The 20565-nt window shown below is 50.0% G+C and overlaps 1 protein-coding gene across 2 annotated transcripts in view; it reads left to right on the top strand.

Moving 5' to 3' along the window:
- The first annotated feature begins 259 nt into the window (after positions 1 to 259).
- The window catches only part of ALPK3 (alpha kinase 3), a 51402-nt gene continuing 31096 nt past the window's right edge, over positions 260 to 20565 (top strand). The window contains exons 1-3 of one of the 2 annotated variants that reach the window (XM_021098900.2): positions 262 to 493; positions 5529 to 5567; positions 10157 to 10278. In XM_021098900.2, coding sequence (XP_020954559.1) covers positions 351 to 493; positions 5529 to 5567; positions 10157 to 10278 — 304 coding nt within the window. In that variant the 5' untranslated portion in view covers positions 262 to 350. Of the gene's footprint in view, positions 494 to 5528; positions 5568 to 10156; positions 10279 to 20565 lie in introns of both variants that reach the window. The other variant, XM_084968460.1, reaches the window with a different exon arrangement.

Raw genomic sequence — 20565 nt, 5'->3', positions numbered from 1 at the left:
GGCAGAGGCGCGCGCGAAGCGGGAGCACACCGCCGCCAAGGAGGCGCACGGTGGGAGAGCTGTACACCCGACGGGCGGTCGGCTGAGGGAAGAAACCAGAGACCCGGAGTCGGCCCCTCGGGCAAGGCCTGGCGGGGCCTCCGCGCCCCGGCGCCCCCCGGCGCCTGGGAGGCCGCGGTGGCCGGGCCGGGGGAGGGACAGCAGCAGGTGACGACGGCCGGGCCCCGGGGCTATAAATAGGGGCGCGCGTCAGCCGCGGGAGGGGGAGCGGCGGCCAGCGGCGTGGAGCCGGGCGGGCAGAGGCCTGGAGAGCGGGCGGGAGCCGACGGCGAGTGCGGGCCGGCGGCAGCATGGGGTCGCGGAGGGTGTCCAGCCGGGGCTGGGGCTCGGGCGGACGGGCCGGGGCGGGGGACGACGGCGAGGACGACGGGCCCGTGTGGATCCCCAGCCCCGCCAGCCGCAGCTACCTGCTCAGCGTGCGGCCCGAGACCAGGTGAGTCGCGCTCGGGGGGGGGCCGGGCCGGCGTCGGGCGGGCAGAGGCCTCGAGTGAGGCCCTCGGATGGGCCCCCCGCGCTGACTGGAGGCCCGAGGCCCGGGTCACGGCCAGGCCGGGCCCGCTCCCCTGCCCTCTCAGGGCCCGTGAACCTCGGGCCTCTGGCCAGGAGAGGCTCAGGGGACGAGAGGGGCCCTAGTTCGGGGTGATTTCACGGGGGCCCCCCGAAGGCTCTCCTTATCTGCGCTCCCTTGCTCCCGCCCCGCCGCCCCCACCGCCGGTACTCCCGGGCTTCAGATTCCACAGTTTGCGATAAGGAAGGCAGGGGAGGCCGAAATTCCTCGGGGCTGGCAGGGAGGGGGTGGGCGAGCAGCAGGGAGGCAGGAGGGGACGCCAGGGCCACTGCCCTGGGGTGGGGGGCTGTTTGGCTTGGGATTCGCCAGGAGGAAATAAACTGCAAAGACGGTTTTCCCTCTGGGCCCAGAACCCTGGTCTTCCCCAGGATCCTGGTGGGGGCTGTTGAGGTGAAGGGGTGGCTTGCTGGTTGGTCCTGCCTGAAGATTCAGAGGTTGTGGCTCTGAGGAAGCCAAGTGCCCTGCCCAGTTGGGGGCAATGGGATGCCAAGGGAAGAGGCTGAACTGATGAACCCTTTACTCCCCTTCCAAGAGTTAATTAAAGAGGTGTGGATGCTTTGTTTTAGGAGCTCGGCTACCTACAGATGTAAGGACACAGACAATAGAGAGGCATTTTGGCACTCAAAGGCACACTGGCCCATGGGGACACGTGCATTGCCTTGGAGACGGATACTTCCTGCCCCCTCTCGGCCACTCCGTCTCCCTCCACCACTGGAGCCTACTCCTCAGGGAATTGTGATGGCTAGCTTTTGTGGTTGTGTCACAGCCCCAGCACTTGGCTTGTCGTAGGTTAGACCGAAAACAGCCACTCCTCTGAGAAGCTGTCCAGAGACCTCTTGTCCTCCGTTCTTAAAACAGCACAAAAACAGACATCAAGGACATTCAGGAAAAGTCCCAGGCACTTCCTCGTGGATTGGCTGAGTTCTGTTGACCTTGGAGTTGGAAAAGTTCAAATGTAACCGGAACCGGTTTCAGCATAAAACTCGTCAAATGGTGTCACATGTCTAGGACAGGGCTGAGGGCTGGTGTGAGTGACTGAGTCAGACTCGGCAAGGACCCTGGCTGCCAAGAAAGAATGCCCCTTCCTCCTGACCATGGGCTCTATGGAAAGGCTGGAAGGAAATTTGTGTATTTATTCCAGCCCATGGTGAAGCTGATTGCCTTATAGCAGCCTCACACTTGTCTCATACTTGTCACAATGATTTGTCTGGGCTTTGCCTCCTGTGTCCAGCCTTTGTCAACATCAGCGGAACAAGTACAAGAGGGAAGTAGGGCCCTTCTTAGAGACAGCAGTGGGGCGACTTGAAAATTAGGCAGAATGGAGAGGGCGGGGGACCCTGGGCTGTTAGGAAAAAAGCTGGAGAGTGGACACTGTGTCCACTCTCTAGCTGCCTGGCTGAGCAGTTGTGTGGTAGATAAATTTTAATTGCACATCTGAAGAGCACAAAGCAGTATGTCAGCCTGAGAACTGCAGATGGGTAAGAAGTGTCTGGCTTAAGTCCTTTGGGACCTAAGTGAGTGCTCTTAAATGGAGACTCTTTTCATTGAACATTTAAAGGGGCAGGGCTGGGGCAGTTTGGGAGAGAGGGTTTTTTAGCCCAGGACTGTGGGCTATGTTTTGCCCCTGCCAGCTGGCCACAGACACCCCTTCCCCCCCACAGGTCCTGAGGGACAAGGAAGCCCAGGCTTACCTCACTTCTGGAGAGGCCTCTGGCCCAAGAGGATATACTGTGAAAGTGAATGGGGCTGTAAGTGGGGTGGGAAGTTCCCGGTTCTCTAGCAAGGCCTGACTAGAGCAGGCAACCTTATAGTCTTCTCTCAGAGCAGCCCGACTGCCTGTGGGGCTGGGAATAGGCCCCGTTGAAGACTTTGCCAGCTGATACTGGCCCCCGCCCCTTGAAACCTGACTATCCCACAGTCCTGACTGAGAGGCAAATCCCATCCCACCCACTCACTCTTGACTTCAGCATTTTCTGGGTCTACTGTGATACAAAGCTATCATGGAGCCTGTGAGTCATCATTCTCATGGGCCCCTGGGAGGGTGGGCTGCCCTGTGGGAGCTGAGAGACAGCTAGACTGGGAGCCAGGCCACCAGAAGCCTTGGCCCAGGTCTAGAACCTGTCTTCCTGTGCATACCTTTCCTTCCCCTGACCCTGGAGGGGTTTCCAGTCCATAGTCAGCTCCAGGATATTTCCAGTAATCACCGGGGTCAGAGGTCCAACATGCAAATAGTCCCACCGCACTCTAGGCCCTGCCTCCTAGGGTATCCAGCCTCTAGTACCTCAGCTCTTAGGTAGGTGGGCGTGGGTAGGCCAGAGTAGGTTAAGGAACCACTCCTTGTGTGGATGCAGTTATAACTAACTTGCTTCTGAGGGACACTTAGAAGTTCCAGAAATCTCTGATCCCTCCTTTCTTAGATGCCCTGGTCCAAGCGGGCTCAGAGCAGCAGCAGAGTGTCATGATATTTACTATAACATTGTAACACTTCTTCTGTTCTGCTTGGGTCAGGTAGGTTGTCCAGGGAAACTGAGGCATCAGATTAGGACTTTCCGAAGTTCTTTTATATCCCAGGATACATGAAAGCTGAGAGGAATGGGAGGCCTCTAGCTTTTGTAGCCAGTCCTGGTTCCCTCACTGCACTGCTCCCAGGGCTACTTTTCTTCTTTATGAAGAGAGCTTTCCTTCCTGGGCCCTGAATTCCCATTCTCTATAATGAGGGGAGCATTAAAATGTCTTTTAGGCCTTTCTATCCCAGCTTTCAATTCCTCTGATTCTTACAGTCCATAAACGGGGAGCTCCCTTCCTGGGTAAGAGCCCTGAGCCTACCTCTGGCCCAGTCAGCAGGGCACAGCCACCTTCTGAAGACAGGGTGCCTCTACCTCCCATGGCTCCTCCCGATGTGGCTAATTAAGTAAGGGTGAGGCCTAGAGAAAGCAAGACAGTGGTTCCAGGGGGCAGAGCATCACAACCAGCCTTAGAGAGAGCCAGGGAGGGGTCACTAATCACAGCTCAGCCCCTTGCCTCCTTGCAGGTGGAACCTGTCATTTTCTATCTCAATTAGGGAGCTGATTCTCTCCTTCTCCTTCCCAGGGAAGAAACCCAGACCGAACAAAGGAGAAATATCTCCATTCTAAGGAGAAAGGCCAAGGAAGCTCACGATCAGGAAAGGATGAGTTGGCCAGTGCCTTGAAACCGTGGGAGGTCCTGCCCTCACAGCCTCTGGAGGACTTTTAAAGCTCTGAGCAAAGGTGGCTGCCTTCTGGAGCAGCAGCTCCTTCTGGGGGACAGGACTCTCCCTTCCAGTTTGAAAGATTAATTTTCCTTTCCCTCCTCTCCCCTCATTCTCTCTCTCTCTTCCTTCCATACAACAGCTGTTGAAGGCCCACTGTATACCTAGCACTGTCCTAAGAACTACAGAAGCTACGGAAAGAGCTAGGTTGGAAGGCTGGCTGGGGAGGATTTAGACGAGCAGAAGGAAGAGACGGAGGGCTTTCCAAGCAGGGAGGACAATGGTGATGTCTCAGAGGCCAGGAAAGGACGCGTCCATGCCAGTTAGGGGATAGGTCTGGTTACAGTGGAATCTGAGTGTTGGGAAGTAGAAGTCCATGTGTGAGGGTGTGTGAGTAGGGGAGGGAGGGCCTTAAGTGCCCAGTCAAGGAGTCGAGGCTCAATATCCTGTGGGGGGATTGTAGCTTTTTTTTTTTTTTTTTTTTTTTTCAGAGAAATGGTGTGATGTGAGGGGTGAAGGAGAAGGGGTTTGGGGTGTTCATCAGATATGGAGCCATGAGGGTCTAGGTGCTAACATAGCAGCAGGAACAGAGAGAAAAGGAGAAAGAAGGGCCTCAGATGATTGATTATTGGGTCTTGGGAGGGAGAGGGAGGAGTCCAAAATGGTAGATTTACGGCTTTGGACTTTGAAAGCGTGCTGGCGGCATCCATAAATGTAGGAGCCCTGGAGTGGAAGTCATGTTTTTGGGTAGAGGATGAGTTTGGTTTTTTTGGTTATAAAGATACTGAGAATTCCCTTGAGCAAGCTGGGCTGCTGGTAAGGAAGGGAGAGCCGTTATCATGGTAGGGACAGCTGAAGAGAGTGAATGTGGATGGGGGGGCCCTGAGAGCTGTGGGAGATAGTGGACCTAGACTCCATTGGAGGTGCTTGTGTTAGGACAGGTGGAGGCAGAGGCAGAAGTTGGCTCTACTAAAGGGCAGCCTTGTGGGTCGTCGCCTCCCAGGGGCTTGCACAGCCCTTAGCTGGAGTCTGTTTTCAGCTGCCCCCCGGGGCAAGAGGGATGATCAGGGCCTCTGAGTGCACTGGGCCTTTTGCTGGTCTGACCGAAATGGGTGCCTCCTGGCTCCTGCTGAATTAACCGCTTTGTTTTTCTCCTCTTCTTCACTCTCCCAGCTGGTTTGCCTTGCGTGGCCTCTTTAACTGTACTTTAGCATGGGTGTCCTCCAAGCCACCTGTCTCCTTCCCAGCCTATGAGGGGATTTCCAGGAATGGGGGCCCTTCTCCCCCAAAAAGCCCAAGCGCTGAAGCAGGAGCCGCCCCCAAGCTGGCGTGTTGCGGGTGGCAAAGCGTACGTACCAGGCAGCCATAAGAGACTTGAGAGGCTGGGACACACCTTTCTCAAAGCTCAGTCCTAAGGGGCCTCCTCCCTGCCTAACCATTTCCCTGGACACGGCTGCATTTAACGAGCTTTTGGTTTCAGATACTTTGGTGTCCGGTGGTAAGGCCGCTTGCTAACTGGAGCAGGCCAACTAAGACAGCTGGTCCCTTTTAATAGAAAGGCCTTTGGGCCCCAGATGGCGGCCGATTAATACTTTGCCGACTGTTGTTGATTTCGCCTCCTCCTCTCCTTGCTTTTTTGGCCTAATGATTCCGTTTGCTGTTTTTGCTTAGCTTATCAAGCAACCGGTTGTCTCACCCCAGCTCTGGAAGGTAAAGGCACCATTGCATTACATTTTTCTCTGACTGCTTTTTTTCTTGGGTCTGGGCATCGAGGGGCCTATGGGTGACTGCTTGTGCACTAACCAGGCTGCATGGGGTGAAGGGAGGCCTGGAGGGTGATTGGGGAGGGTGTGAGAGAGCACTCACGTGAGCCACAGTCAATGCTTGCATGGACCATTTGAAAGGGATACAGGGACCCAGAAATAGGCAAGCGTTTCCAAGATGCCTGCAACTGTATCTCTGCACCCCTGGGAGGGCCACCACGGGACCAGAACAGCCACCAGTCATGTAACCCGTTCTCCTCCATCCTAGTCTTCATGGTTTTTGTAACCACATATCTGGGTTTGTCACCTTATTGTCTTATCTTCTAACCATGGCTACTGCCCTAAACATTTTTTTTTCTCTTTTGTCTTTTTAGGGCCTCACCTGCAGCATATGGAGGTTCCCAGCCTAGGGGTCGAATTGGGGCAGTAGCTGCCAGCCTACACCATAGTCACAGCAACACCAGATCCTTAACCTACTGGGTAAGGCCAGGGATTGAACCTGCGTCCTCATAGATGCTAGTCAGATACATTTCCGCTGAGCCATGACGGGAACTCCTAAAGAATTTTTTTTTTTTCTCAGTCCTTTAAATTCTCCTTCTATCATCTCTTTCTCTGAATTTCCCTTCCCTTTGGCTTCTCTCCACCCCCGCAGACTGTGAACTCTGTTAAGGTCAGAGAATACCATGTTAGCATGTTCCTGCTTTAGCTTGTTCTTTGAATCTGCTTCTGAGCCAGGGCAGGGCCTGAGCAGACCCAAGGTTGGGGTTTATCTGTTGAATGACTGTCCTCTTGCTTTCTCAGCTGGAGACAGCTCTCTACCCCTGGCCGAATTGACAGTTCTGATCAAAATGGTAACGTTTCCTGGCTACTTCCCACTGCTTGGGCCTCATCCCAGATTCCAGTAGATTTGGGGAGAGTTGGGTACAGCTTATTTACTCAGTTTTTTTTTCCTTTTCTTTCTTTTTTTCTTTTCTAGGGCCGCATCCTCAGCATATGGAGGTTCCCAGGCTAGGGGTCTAATCGGAGCTGAAGCTGCAGGCCTACACCACAGCCACAGCAAAGCAGGATCTGAGCCGCATCTGCGACCTACACCACAGCTCATGGCAACACCGCATCCTCAACCCACTGAGCAAGGCCAGGGATTGAACCCACAACTCCATGGTTCCTAGTCGGGTTTGTTAACCACTGAGCCACGATTGGAACTCCAGTTTATTTCTGAGTAGCTAACTGGTTGTTGAATAGCCAATAATGTCTACAGACACAATTAGTAGCTACCACGGCTACCACGTATGTTTCCTCTGATGGGGGTGAATACTAAGGTACCTTTGCTCTGGGTTACTCACCATCTGAGGGGGTAGAAGAGGGGATAACACAGCTAATTCAAAGCACGTGTGTAAGTATTGAAAGAGAGCAGATCTTGGAAGTTTGTTTTTTTCTCTTTTTTTTTTTCTTTTTGAGGGCCACACCTGTGGCATATGGAAGTTCCTGGCTTAGGGGTCGAATCGGAGCTACAGCTGCCAGCTTGTGCTGCAGCTTGCAGCAACGCCAGGTCCTTAACTGAGTGAGGGCAGGGATGGAACCCACATCCTCACGGACGCTATTTTGGGTTCTAAACCCACTGAGCCGCAATGGGAACTGTGGAAGTTTATTTAAAGCAAGGTAAATAACCAAACCTAAGGGCAGGCTTAGATTCCTTTGAACATGTTGAAAACCCAATTTTGGTGTTATACATAGACACATGATTAGGCTGTGATATCCTTATAACATCACAGAGTTGGAAGGACTTGGAGGTGTCAGGGTGGGACCAGCCCATTTCTAGATGTGTGGGATTCCAGGCTTTCCAGCGGTGAGCAGGAAGCAGCACACTCAGAGTCCATCCCGCATTGGAGTGGTTTGGAAAGTGGGAAGAGAGAGTGGGTGACATTCAGTAGAATACGAGTGCAGTGACTCTCCCTGTCCCCTGGATGCACCCCAGACCCTCTTCCCTAGAGAGTATTCTTCTCATTATGCTTTTCAGCAATTGCTTATGACTTTTCAGTATAAGCCTCTGGTACAATATAACTACCTGTTGTTGAATATCTACTTGTCTCTGAAAATTTTCTTTTTTTTTCTTCTTTTTTGTCTTTTTAGGGCCACACACCCAGCATATGGAAGTTCCCATAGCTGCCAGCCTACACCACAGCCATAGCAACGCAGGATCTGAGCCGTGTCTGTGACCTACACCACAGCTCATGGCAACACCAGATCTTTAGCCCACTGAGTGAGGCTAGAGATCGAACCTGTGTCCTCATGGATGCTGGTCATATTCGTTTCTGCTGAGCCACGATGGGAACTCCTCTGCAAATGTTCTTGAAGCATAATTTCCCTGTTTTCTTATTTACTCAGTAGCTTATTTTCTTAGACTTCCCCAAGCAGCTTCATCCCTAAGAGCCTAAGCTGAGTATTAGATCCAGGCTCATGTTCATGAGTAGAGTAGGTTTCAGATTATGTTGGGAGAACATAATTGGGGATGTTTTGAATTAGTTGCAAAACCGTAGAAGTCTGCTTACTTTTGACACGACAGTTTCCTCTAGAAACTGTTGGTTGGGATTTGGTATTCCCCAAAGTCAGAAATTGCTGTTAGCATGTGAGCAGCAATAAAATTTTCTAGATGTTATAATTCCTGAGTGTCAGGGAGTTGATAGTCCAAGTCTTGAAGGACCCTCTATTTTTGCTTGGATTAAAAGGGGAAAGAAGGGGTTCCTGTTGTGGCACAGCAAAAGTGAATCTGACTAGGAACCATGAGGATGCAGGTTCAATCCCTGACCTTGCTCAGTGGTTTAAGGATCCAGTGTCGCTGTGAGCTGTGTTGTAGGTCGCAGACGTGGCTCAGAGCCCGTGTTGCTGTGGCTGTGGTGTAGGCCGGTGGCTACAGCTCTGATTCAGCCCCTAGCCTGGGAACCTCCATATGCCGCAAGTGCGGCCCTAAAAAGCAAAAAATAAATAAATTAAATAAATAAATAAATAAAACAAAGAGGGGGATGGAAAAGATAGTAAGTTCTTAGGCACTCAGGCATGTGAGAAGTGAGGTTCCCCTTCCTGGGTAATCTTTGTCGGGAGGGCTCCTGTCAATGTCCCAAAGGCCCAGGCATCCACATTCCTGACCAGAAACCACACTTGGATCCCTGTCATTCCAGAAGCCTTACTTGATTCTAGATGCTCTTCCTGGCATGCAATCTTTCTCCTCAAACTCCAGTCCAGAATGATGTCCACGGAAGTGAGAAATGGAATGTGGGCACCCTTCCCACAGAGTAGCTCCCATTGGCTTATGTTCCCACAGACTCTCACCTGGCCCTGGTGGAGAGGTCATGTGCAGACACCTTGCCTGTGGGTGACCGCCCCCTCCTCTGAGGCGCAGGGGAGGCAGCTTTGAATGATAATTTGTGTTTCCCACTGAAGTTCCTCCTGCTCATCTCCACCTTTCCCCTCAGAGTCCTCTCTGCTGCTCACCCGTAGGGTGCGTGAGTTGGGAGGGGGAGGGGGCTGGGCACAGCTTGTGCACCACACCACCTGGCTGTGTGGTTACATGTCACGCCTAGGGATGCATTGTGTCTCTGCTGGCCCGTAAAAGGGTTTGGCATGGTGGTGTGCTTCGTGTGTGCAGGCAGGAGAGGACTGTCAATGCCACGCAGCACTGGTGAGTCTCTGCCGGACTTGGTGATCCCAGAAATACCCCTGAGTTCTGGGAGGTGGACTATCATGAGGGAGCTAAAAGCCCTAGCTGTTGCAGGGCTGGATCTGTTTGTGATTTGGCAGTCCTGCTGTTTGGTCCTGGAGCTGCCAGCCATGTATTTACTTGAGCATGTGATATCCACGGATAGATCAAGGGAGCCATGGCTGGCTTTCCACTGTAGGTCCGCAGCCCTATTTAGGGTCAGAATTCTTTTGAGTCTTTCTTTTCTAGAGACCATCATTGGGTCTAGACCCCTGGCATCGGCCAGCTTACTCTTTTTCTACTCTGGGTCTATAGTCACCAATGCAAGGGCTCTTCTTCTCAGCCTAAGCTTTAGGAGAGGCCCCCGAGCTCCTAGGACCTATATGCATCCTTGGGGTTGGTGGCTTTTCCCTCTGTGGCATGAATGGAGGCTCTGCTCTGCTGGGGTCTCCATCTCCAAGGCTTGGCCTACCTGTATGTGTGTCTCCCCCGTGCACGAGGCCCCTGGAGATGAAAGGTGGAGTGTGAAGCAAGCCCGCCCCCCCCCGCCCCCCAAGAAGGCCTGGTGGTCTGGCATGCTCAGGAGCCTGGTCCATGCTCAGAAGCCTGCCTGTTATAATGGGTCGGGGTCAGGATTCCATCCAGCCTCTTGGTAACATCCTTGCTCCCGACCTGGCCAAGAGGCCTGGGCTCCCTTGAAGAAAGGCTTGCCAGGTGCTGGAGCCATGGAGATGATGGTTGGACACGGTAAGACTTAAGCTGCCTTGGACAGCGCCGGGCTATGGTATCATGCAGTGAAGATGGGGGAAAGGCTGCTCTGAATAGTTCTTTGCCTTTCCTAGGAGCACCTTCTGCTCCATCATTGCTCAGCTAACAGAGGAGACCCAGCCGCTATTTGAGACCACGCTCAAGTCCCGGGCTGTGTCCGAGGACAGCGACGTCAGATTCACCTGCATCGTCACAGGTAATGAGGCCTCTGTATGACTCATTTCAGGGCTGCTGCACAGACTAGGGTCCTAGGGGGATGTGGGGACAGGGTGGAGAGGGGTTGGCTATGTGTAAGAACCATGCAAGTTGACATTTATCTTCTTAGCTTTCTCTCCAGTTGACTCTCCCTGAGTGGGAAGTGTCCCTGTCCCCTCCCATGCTGGAGTCACATATACACCTGCTCTTCTTCAAAACCTATCTTCCCTCAAGGCTCCTCACCCTCAGGCACACAAACATGGCTGACAAACCATATTCCAAGGCAATAAGCTCTCCAGAGGTCTTGAGGGCCATCTCCTCAAGTATCCCTATCTTGTACTTGAGCAGTTTGAGGGTTGGGAGTCTCGAGTCTGAGAGACAGTGATGTATAGTGGTTCTGATTGCAAACCCTGGAGACAGGCTGCCCGGCTTGGAAGGCTGGCTCTGATTACATGATACCAAGTAGGTTACATAGCCTCCCAGCACCTCGTCTGTACAGTAGGGATGATAATACTATGCACTTCGTAGAATTCACGTGAGACTGAATATGCATCAATACATGCAAAGCATTTGGAACAATACCTGGCATGCAGCAAGTGCCATGTAAGTGTTAGAAATCAAGATGAGCATTATGAGCATTTCACCCAACTCCATAGTGCAATTTGAAGTAACAAGTTGGCAGAATAGGAAGCAGAGTTATATTCCTTGGAAGGGGAGGGTAAAGGGGTGAGAGTAGGGGAATCCGGCCCTGGGCATTGCCCCTCCCCCAGACCTCCCAGCAGGGCTCCCATTGCACTAACCCTGACCTGCTTCAGGGCCTTCAGTACTCACCAGTGGGTGCTCATCTCTCCAAGCTATGCAGCCACCAGGTCAAGGTTCCCTCTGAAAGCCTATTTTTTCAGTAAATCAAGGGCACTAGTGGTTTCCAGCTGTGACATGCCCCGATTCTGGGGAAGTTGTCTGTACCAGCCAGTGAAACGGCTCCTCTGGGATTGGGGTCCCCTGGGCAATTCTAACCCTTTCCCCGAACCCTCTGGAGCTCCAAGGTGAGGACACTTCCCAGGGACAGAACGCAGAGTTGCACCTGCACTCCTTACCTTTGTGCAGCATAACACATTTGTCTGTTTCCATTGTTGATTTCTTGCAAAGCCCTGTGAAGTCAGTGTATTTTTAGTTGAATTTTACAGAGAAGGAAACTGGACTAGGTTAGCTGACTTGCCAGAGCCCACAAAGCTAGTGAAGAAGAGATACTACTTTTGCTCTCTGCACTATCTATGCTGCTTATTTAAGCCCGCATCTACGATGTTACTGTGGCACTAATAGTTTTCTAGAAAAACTCAGCTCTTTCAGGACTCTGTACTTGTGCACATGTTATTGTCCCTATGTAGGAAGTCCTTAAGCCTTCTTTTTAGAGAAAATTAATTTTTACCTTAGCAAATTAATATATGCATATAGTTAAGATTTTAAATTAGGAGTTCCTGTCGTGGTCCAGTGGAAATGAATCTGACTACGTACCATGAGGTTGCGGGTTCGATCCCTGGCTTCGCTCAGTGGGTTAAGGATCTGGCATTGCTGGGACCTGTGGTGTAGGTCACAGACGAAGCTTGGATCTGTGGCTGTGGCTGTGGCTGGCAGCTGTGGTCCTACTAGACCCCTAGCTTGGGAACCTCCATGTGCCATGGGGATGAGGCCCTAAAAAAAAGCAAGGAAAAAAAAAGACTTTATTTTTTATTATTTTTAATTTTTTATGTCTTTTTGCATTTTCTAGGGCCACACCCTAGAAAATGCATATGGAGTTTCCCAGGTTAGGGGTCCAATCGGAGCTGTAGCCACTGGCCTGCGCCACAGCCACAGCAACAGCAACTTGGGATCCGAGCCGTGTCTGTGACCTACACCACAGCTCATGGCAACGCCGGATCCTTAACGCACTGAGCAAGGCCAGGAATCAAACTGGCAACTTCATGGTTCCTAGTCGGATTCATTAACCACTGAGCCACGACGGGAACTCCAAAAAAAGACTTTAAATTATACTAAAATGCATATAGCAAAATATAGCAGTTCTCCCCTCCCACCAATTCGTCTTCCCAGATCCAACTGTTTGCAGCCTTTAGCTCTTTCTTCTGGTGGGCATACATTGCTACAATGCTGAGTGCAATGTGATTACTGCTAACTTTTGAATCTTCAAGTTTAGATACTATCTAGTCTTCCTGTCATGGTACATAGAGAATTATGTCTTTGCTTTTATTTCCTCTGCTTCCCCTGACTTATCTTCTCAACATAGTTATATCATAATTTTTGCTTAGAGCAGGATTGTCTGTTAACCTTATATCTATGCAATATTATTCATAACTAAACATTGTAATATACTATGATTATATTTCTTTCTTTTGTTCTCCCTCATTAGTACTTTCTTTAATTTTTCATTTAATTAGCTTTTTTTAGTGTCCATTGTTAATTTTTCTTATACTGTCTTTCTTTTCTTTTTTTTTTTGGCTGCACCTCTGCCATGCAGAAGTTCCAGGACTAGGGATCGAACCCATGCCGTGGTAGTAACCTGAGCCAATGAAGTGACAATGCCAGATACTTAATCTACTGAGCCAGGGAATTCCCTTATACTTTCTAATAGTCCTTTAAAGCAGTTTTCCACAGAGTCAATGGCATCAGTTCTCTGTCATTTACTTTCCGTGGAGACATCCCTGTTCTTCTCTCTGAACTGGTGACCTTTTAAGCCTGTATGCAGCTGTTATCCTGGGTCTTCCCTTGGCCTTTCTCTGAGTTTGATTCAGTTTCCTCAATTTCCTGGCTTCCTTTTGTTTGGTTTACTCTCTGGCTTTATGGAGCTACATTCTCCAGTGACTTCTTCAGGTCCCAGAGATGGTACAGCATAGGGAGACACTGTGATGACAAGCTCTCAACCTATCTCTTCTTTGACTCATTCTACTCCAGTATGACCTAGTTGCTCTCTGTCTCTGGTACCCAGTTGTCATCCAAAGATCTCTCTTTGCCATTCTCCTACAGATTCCTTTTACCTCTCTTGATGGATGTCCTGTTTATTTGTGTTCCACATTTGTCTCTTTCTTTTCTTTCTTTCTTTTTTTTTTTTTTTTTTTTGGCTGCAGCATGCAGCAGCTTAATGTGGGACCTCAGTTTCCAGACCAGGGATTAAACTTGGACCCAGTGGTGAAAATGCCAAGTCCTAACTAGACCACCGGGAAACTCCCTCATCTCTTTCTCAGTTTACGTTCTTGTTTTGGCAGCTTCCTAGGTAGAGTACATGGTCAGTAAATGTTAGATAACTTGTGTCTGAAAATGCTTTTTTTCCTATTTTATGCTCAGTGGAAAGTTTGGCTAGGTATAGAATTCTAAGTTGAAAATAGTTTTCCCTCTGAATTCTGAAAACATTGTTGCAGTGCCTTCTTGCTTTCCAGTGTTACTCTTCAGAGTAGGAAGACACTTTGATTCCTAATTCTGTGCATGAGACCCGTTTTTCTCTCTGGAAGCTTTGAAGCGTGTACTGATATTTCATAATAATGTATCTTGATACGGGTGTCTTTTCGTCCTGGGGCGTGCTTGGACGCTTTCAGTCTGGAGACTGATGGCCTTTAGTTCTGAGAAATTTGAGATCATTTTGATGTTGATTTCTTCCCCCTGTTTTCTTGGTTGTTTCTTTCTGGAACTCCTGTTACATGCATATCTGTTTCTCTTGATTCATTCTCTTCTTTCTTTCCTTTCATCTGTTTGTCTTTTTGTTCTTTCTGAGAGATTTCCTCAGTGTTATCTTTCAATTCTTCTATTGGATTTTTAATTTCTAAGAGCTCTTTTTAAATCCCTTTCTATAGTGTCCTGTTCTTTTCATGAGTGTAATATTTTCTCTTAGCTCTCTGAGACTAGTATTGATAGTTTTCCTAAATGTCCTGCACAGTTTGTGTTTCTTCCTATTTACTTTTTTCTATTTAGTTGTTTTGGTCCTTCATCTTCTATTTGTAGACTTTCCTTAGATGTCTAGGAATCTTTGGCTGTCAGGTAATGATTAAGAGTAGGAGACTAAAAAGCTTCTTGAAAATTCTAAGCAAGTAAGAAGGGCCTGAAAACTTGGGTTTTCACTCTAGGGTAATCTGGCTGCCACTGTTGGGACCTGACAGAGTAAGTTCCTTTAGTTCCTTCCTCTTGGACTAGCCAGATTTCCTAGTGAATACTCTTCTAGTGTCTTTCCAGAGTTCTCTGGGGCTATGCAGATTAGAGGGCTGGGTGGGCTCTCAGAATAAGGCATTTGTTTTATAGATATGATTTTCCCTAGAGTATTCATGCCCTCTACCCTGCCAGCTTACTCTCAGGGCAAAGTTTACCTTTCCAGATACTAAACTGCATCTTTGGCTATGGTGGGGAAGCAGCAGTCACCCAGTGGTATGGAGTGTGTGAGGGGATCCAGGGTTCTGATTGTTTTCCATACCTTTTTTTTTTTTTTTTTTTGGGCCACACCTGTAGCATATGGACGTTCCTGAGCTAGGGGTCAAATCAGAGCTTCAGCTGCTGGCCTGCACCACAGTTGCAGCAACACCAGATCTGAGCCATGTCTGTGACCTACACCACAGCTCGCAGCAACACAGGATCCTTAACCTACTGAGCAAGGCCAGGGATGGAACCTGCGTCCTCATGGATACTAGTTGGGTTCTCAGCCTGCTGAGCCACAATGAGAACTCCTCCATACCTTTTTTTAACCTTTCCTTCTTTCCTTTTACTTCCAGTTCCAGAGGTATGAGGTTGCCAGTTCCTATGCCCTTTGGGGATTTTTCTGGTAGTTCTCAGTTTCTCATCTTAGGGTTAAGCTCTCTTGGGTCTGCTAGGCCAGTTTCTACTTCTTCTGCTTCCAGCTTTCAAAGTATTGTTGTTCCTGGGCCCTCCTTGCCTATTCTCCCTTTCATTGTGGTATTATTATTATTATTATTATTATTATTATTATTATTATTATTATTTTGTCTTTTTAGGGCCCTACCTGCTGCATATGGAGGTTTCCAGGCTAGGGGTCATATTGGAGCTGTAGCTGCTGGCCTACGCCACAGCCACAGCAACGCCAGATCCAAGCCAAGTCTGCGACCTGCACTACAGCTCATGATAACGCCGGATCCTTAACCCACTGAGCAGGGCCAGGGATCAAACCCACAACCTCATGGTTCCTAGTTGGATTTGTTTCCTCTGTGCCATGATGGGGGCACCCTATTATTATTTTTTTTAAATAAAAAAAGTCTCATTAGTGTAGGGTTTAGGGACATAGTGAAAATAGATAGTGTGCTTGTACTGCCTTTTTTAACTAGAAGCCTGGCAAATTCCCAGCTCAAGCAGCTTATCTTCCAGGAGGTCAACTCCAGCACTTCCACAGAGAGCACTTGCTCTGTCTTTCACAGTACAGCTTCTGTGTTCATACTTCTGTCTCTCCAACGAGACCATGAGTTCTGAGGGAGAGAGCACACACCTGACACGTCGTACCTCTGGTGCAGGCATGAAGAAGGCACTCAGCACATATTTGCCAGTATGACCACAGCGACCCTGACCATGCTGATGACAGAATCAGAGTCTTTTCCTCTTTGCATATTGCCTATTCATTTCAACTGTGGCTTCAGTGCCTTGACAGCAGCAGCTGCTGAGGGGGCCTCCCTCCTCCTTTCCTTCCACGCTGTCCTTTGTAGCCGTGGACTCTTGAGAGCAGTGTGGAATACTGCTCTAGTGTATCTCATTGAATACCCTCAGTGTCACCATGAGAAGAATAAGCTTTTCCCTGTCTCAGGTTCAGGTCAAAGGAATGAATTCTTATCTCCTCAATTGCCACAATAACCACGTCTCATGATGACCAGCCATGAGTCAGGGCCGTGGTGTTCTGCTTAGGAGCACCTGCCATGCCAAGATCTACAGCATTGCCAGTTGAAGCTGTAAGATTTCCAGGGCTCTGGGTATCTCTAACATCCATACCTTAGTCCATTGTTGTACCTAGTTCCCTCCTTCCACCCCCTTCCTGCTACATATATCAAATATCTCAGGTTACCTGATGAAGAAAGAAGTCTCTGTGATCACCATAGTACACTATAAATAAGCCTTTCCCAAATAACCAGGAGATAATGTAGACTGTAGGAGAGAAGCCAGGGGAAGCGGGATGGTTAGACAGAACGGTCAGAGAGCAAAGAAAATGGGGCTAGAAATTGTGTCTCCCCTATTTGGAATGGAAGATGGTAGATGGATGCAAAGCTGAGACTCTTGGCCTTCATGTGAGACTGGTGTGGTGCTCCTGGCTTGTCCCCTGGAGAGAGAGTGACCACATTTGCTTCTCTGCCTCCCACCCTGCTGGTAGCATTTCCTAATGAGTTTGTGATGAGTGGGTCTAAGCAAGGCCCTGCTGGGGGTAGGTGGTGCTTCCGTGGTTGGTCAGAACCTGTCCAGGTGAGGAAGAAGAGCTTGTGCCAGTGCCCCTGCTGGTTGAGCACTGAGGGGAGCCCGTGGGGACCTGGAAAAGTGGTGTGTGAGCCTGAGGTTCTTCCCTCTCAGAGCAGGCATTTGGGAGATAAGGTGCCTTGCCTGGGCTTCTTGGCTCTTGTCTCCCCCACGGCCCCTCTGGCCAGAGGGCCACTGTTTTAGAGGCTGCCCATCTCTGCCCAGCATGGTGACCCCCTTCCCCCACTCTCCTCAACTCATCACCTCTGTTGTAGATTCTGTTAGTGCATGTGTGTATCTTGGGACAGGGGAAGGAGGCAGTGACAGCTGGCCAGCAGGACAGCAGGACATAGCCATTAGACAGAACCAAGTTCCTGAAGAAACTCTTTTTAGAGAAATAAACCTAAGATAATGACTGCTAAGGGCAGAAACTTGCATATTGATCCCCAGCAGAAAGAAAATTAAAACACGGAAAAGGAAACCAGGGACTTTGTCATGTGCCAGTTGTGTGACCCTGGGTGAGTTACTTGGTTTCTCCGAGTCTCAATCAAACACCTGCCTTGTCTGTTTTATAGTCAAGAGGGATGTGAACTTTAGCTCTTCTCCATACCAGCTGGATGACTTCGGGCAGGAGCCTTAATTTCCTGGAAAATTAAATTGGAGATTAATAACAGTACATTCCTGCTAGGATTTTTGTGATGATTAGATGAGATAATACAGGAAAAATGTCCAGCTCAGGATCTGGCACATAGTTAAGTCTTCGATAAATGTTTGCAGTTGTTTTCACAGGCTTGTTATGAAGGCCAGATGAAATTTTGTCTTGAGAGCTTTTTGAAAACTCTCAATTTATAGTCATCATTATTTTTCTCCTGAATCTAAGCTTCTTGAAATTGGGGATGGTTAGGATGAGGCTACAAGTCTTGGAGCTGAGTTCTGGACTCAGGCATACGTCCCATGGGATGCAAGTCTAGGAGGGACGCAGAGGTGTCAGGATGAGAGGGGAAGAGGGAAGGTCACAGGAGAGCTCTGTGGGCTCTCCTAGCCAGGGCCATGTGTGTGTGTGTGTGTGTGCGTGTGTGCGCGTGTGCACTCATGTTTACCAGGCTGTGGGCACACACATGGGCACCCGTGTGTGTGTACCTGGAGGTAAAGCACCTCCCTTGCTTTCGTGTGTTTTAGAATACAGTTCCTATTATCCAGGGGATGAAGAAATGTTTTCTCCCTAAATAGAGTTGTTTCTACAACTCAGTGCTGCCATCGAGCCCTAAGCCAGCAGGTTGGCCCCCGCTTTGTGAAGAGGCACAGTCTTGTGGCTATGGGGTCCATTCAGTGTCCGCCTCCTTGCCCCAGCCTGCCTACACTCGGATGCCCTGGACGCGGAGGCCCGACTGGGCAGGTTCATGGGGCAGGCAGGCAGGCTGTGAGCTGGGCCCTTGCAGGGATGAGGTCATCCCTCAGGATGGTGAGGACTCGCACAGTGATGCAACCAGGGGCTTTAGCGCACAGTGGAAACACGGGGCTCGCTTTACAGTCCGGGCTGCCCAGAGTTTGTTCCTGGCCCACCACGCTGCAGCGTTGCCTGCCTTGCTCCCTACTCCTATTTCCTAACATGCCCTCGGCCTTCCTCCCCACACTCTGCTGTGCTGGCTCCCTTCTCAGGCATGCCCTCCCCACCTATCTCCGATATGTTTACTCACTCGTTCCCTTACTCATTTACTCATGAAGCCAGCAGGTTTGTATGAAGGAACTACCACGTGCCAGGCACTCTCTGAGGTGGTGGGGATGTGACTGTGAAGAAGAGGTGATTCTGACTCTCATGAGGCGCAAGTCTAGGAGGGAGACAGACAAGGAAACAGTTACAGTGTTGTGATTAGTGCTTCGAAAGGGAAGTGCAGGCACTGAACCCATGCTTTCCGAAATTCTATCCACCCTTCACAATCATGTCAAATGCCGCTCATGCCACAAGCCTTTCCTGGTTCTCCAGCCAGAGGTGCTTGTTCCCTTCTCTGTACCCTGAGCCCTTAGTGCTTTGCTTCATTCATTCATCTATAAATATTTAATGCGTGTTGATTCCATAACAGGCACTATTCTGGGAACTGGGGACATAGCAAATAACACGGGCAAGTCACGGCGCTGTTCTTTCCCTGGTGGGGGATGGGGGTGGGGGTGGGAGAAGATGGATGTAAACTAACAAACTCATCAAGGTATAATATGTCAGGTAGCAATGCATTCTATGAAAAAGAAGAAACATTGTAAGAGGGATGAGAAGGGCCAGGGAGAGAGGGGTGGAGAGAGTTGCTGTCTCACACAGGGTGAGAGGGAGAGCCTCTCCAAGGAGGTAATATGTGAACAGGGGCCAGAAGAAGCAAGATGTGATGCTCCCATGGTGTTAGAGGCCAGCCGGCAGGGCCTTGTGGCTGGGGTGTGGCAGCAAGGCCGAGAGCGGGAGTAGAGGCCAGTGTGGTAACTCGGCCCAAGTCATGAGGGCCCTCGTGATGTGAGCTATTGCGGTGTTCTGAGTGGAGGAGTGCTATGAGCTGACTTTGTTTATTTATTTATTTATTGGTCTTTTTGGGGCCACACCCGCGGCATATGGAGGTTCCTAGTTTAGGGGTCAAATTGGAGCTATAGCTGCCGGCCTGCAGCACAGCCACAGCAACACGGGATCTGAGCCGCATCTGTGACCTACCATCACAGCTCACGGCAATGCCGGATCCTTAACCCATTGAGCGAGGCCAGAGATCACACCTGCAACCTCATGATTCCTAGTCGGATTTGTTTCCGCTGCATCACAACAGGAACTCATAGTTGATTTTATTGTAAAAGGCTCATGCTGGCTGCTGTCCGGAGAAAGGGCTGAACTCTGGCCAGGATGGACATAGTGAGGTCGCCTAGGAGGTTGTTGCAGAAACTGAGGTGTGAGATGGTGGCGATGAGCCAGCTTGGTGGTGGGGAATGAAGTGGTAAGCTTCTGGATGTATTCTGGGGTGGAGGGCCCGTAGGATTCTCTGATGGAGTGGACGTGAGAAAAAGAAAAGAATGGAAGATTACTTCCAGGTTTTTGGCCTGAGCCAAATCCGGAAGATGAAGTTGCCATTTACTGAGATATGTGGGCCTTGACTTGGAGAAGGGACTAAGAAGCTTGGCTCGGGTCATGTTGCATTTGATTAGACCTCCACATGGAGGTGTCAGGTACTCAGTCAGAAATAAGAACCAGGAGTTCAGGGGAGAGTCTAGGCTTGAGATACAAACATGGATGTCCTGAGGATATAGCTGTGGGGCAGAATTAGATCCTTGAGGTTGTATGGATAGAGAATGGAAAGTGGTTCAGAGGCCTGAGCCCTGGCACATCTGACCCTTACAGGCTGAGGGGCGATGGTGGGGGGAGAGGAGAGAGATGAGAAAGAGTGGCTAGTGACCTAGGAAGAGCACTCAGAAAAAGTCATGTCCAGAAGCAAGTGGGGAAAAGGTTTCAGGAGGAGGGTCAGTGCTGATGGATTGTGTAGATGAGGCAGAAGAGTCACCGTGGGTGTGGCAGTGTGCAAGTCCTGGGCGACCTTGACAAGAGCAGTTCTGGTGCAGGGGTGGGTACAGTCGCTTGACTGGAGGAGAGGGAGTGAAGACCGCGAGTGCAGACAACTCTTTCAAAGAATTTTTCTGTAAAGGAGAGAACAGAGAAATATAGGCAGGAGCTAGGGGAGAATGTGGGCTCAAATGAAGTTCCTTTAAAAGAAAGGAGGCAGTACAGATGCTTGTACACTGATGGGAATGATATGGGAGAGGAAAAGCTTGATGATGCAGCAAAGGAGGAATAATTGTTGGAGAGATGTCCTGGATGAGGCAAGAGGAGATGGGCTCTTTAGTAAGC

The sequence above is a fragment of the Sus scrofa genome, chromosome 7, assembly GCF_054392235.1.
Source record: "Sus scrofa isolate SSC_HxYL_T2T_F1_AM1 chromosome 7, Sscrofa_HxYL_maternal_Yorkshire_Landrace_v2.0, whole genome shotgun sequence".
NCBI lineage: Eukaryota > Metazoa > Chordata > Mammalia > Artiodactyla > Suidae > Sus > Sus scrofa.
The sequence above is the reverse complement of the archived record's forward strand: the minus strand, read 5'-3'. Positions and strand labels throughout refer to the sequence as shown.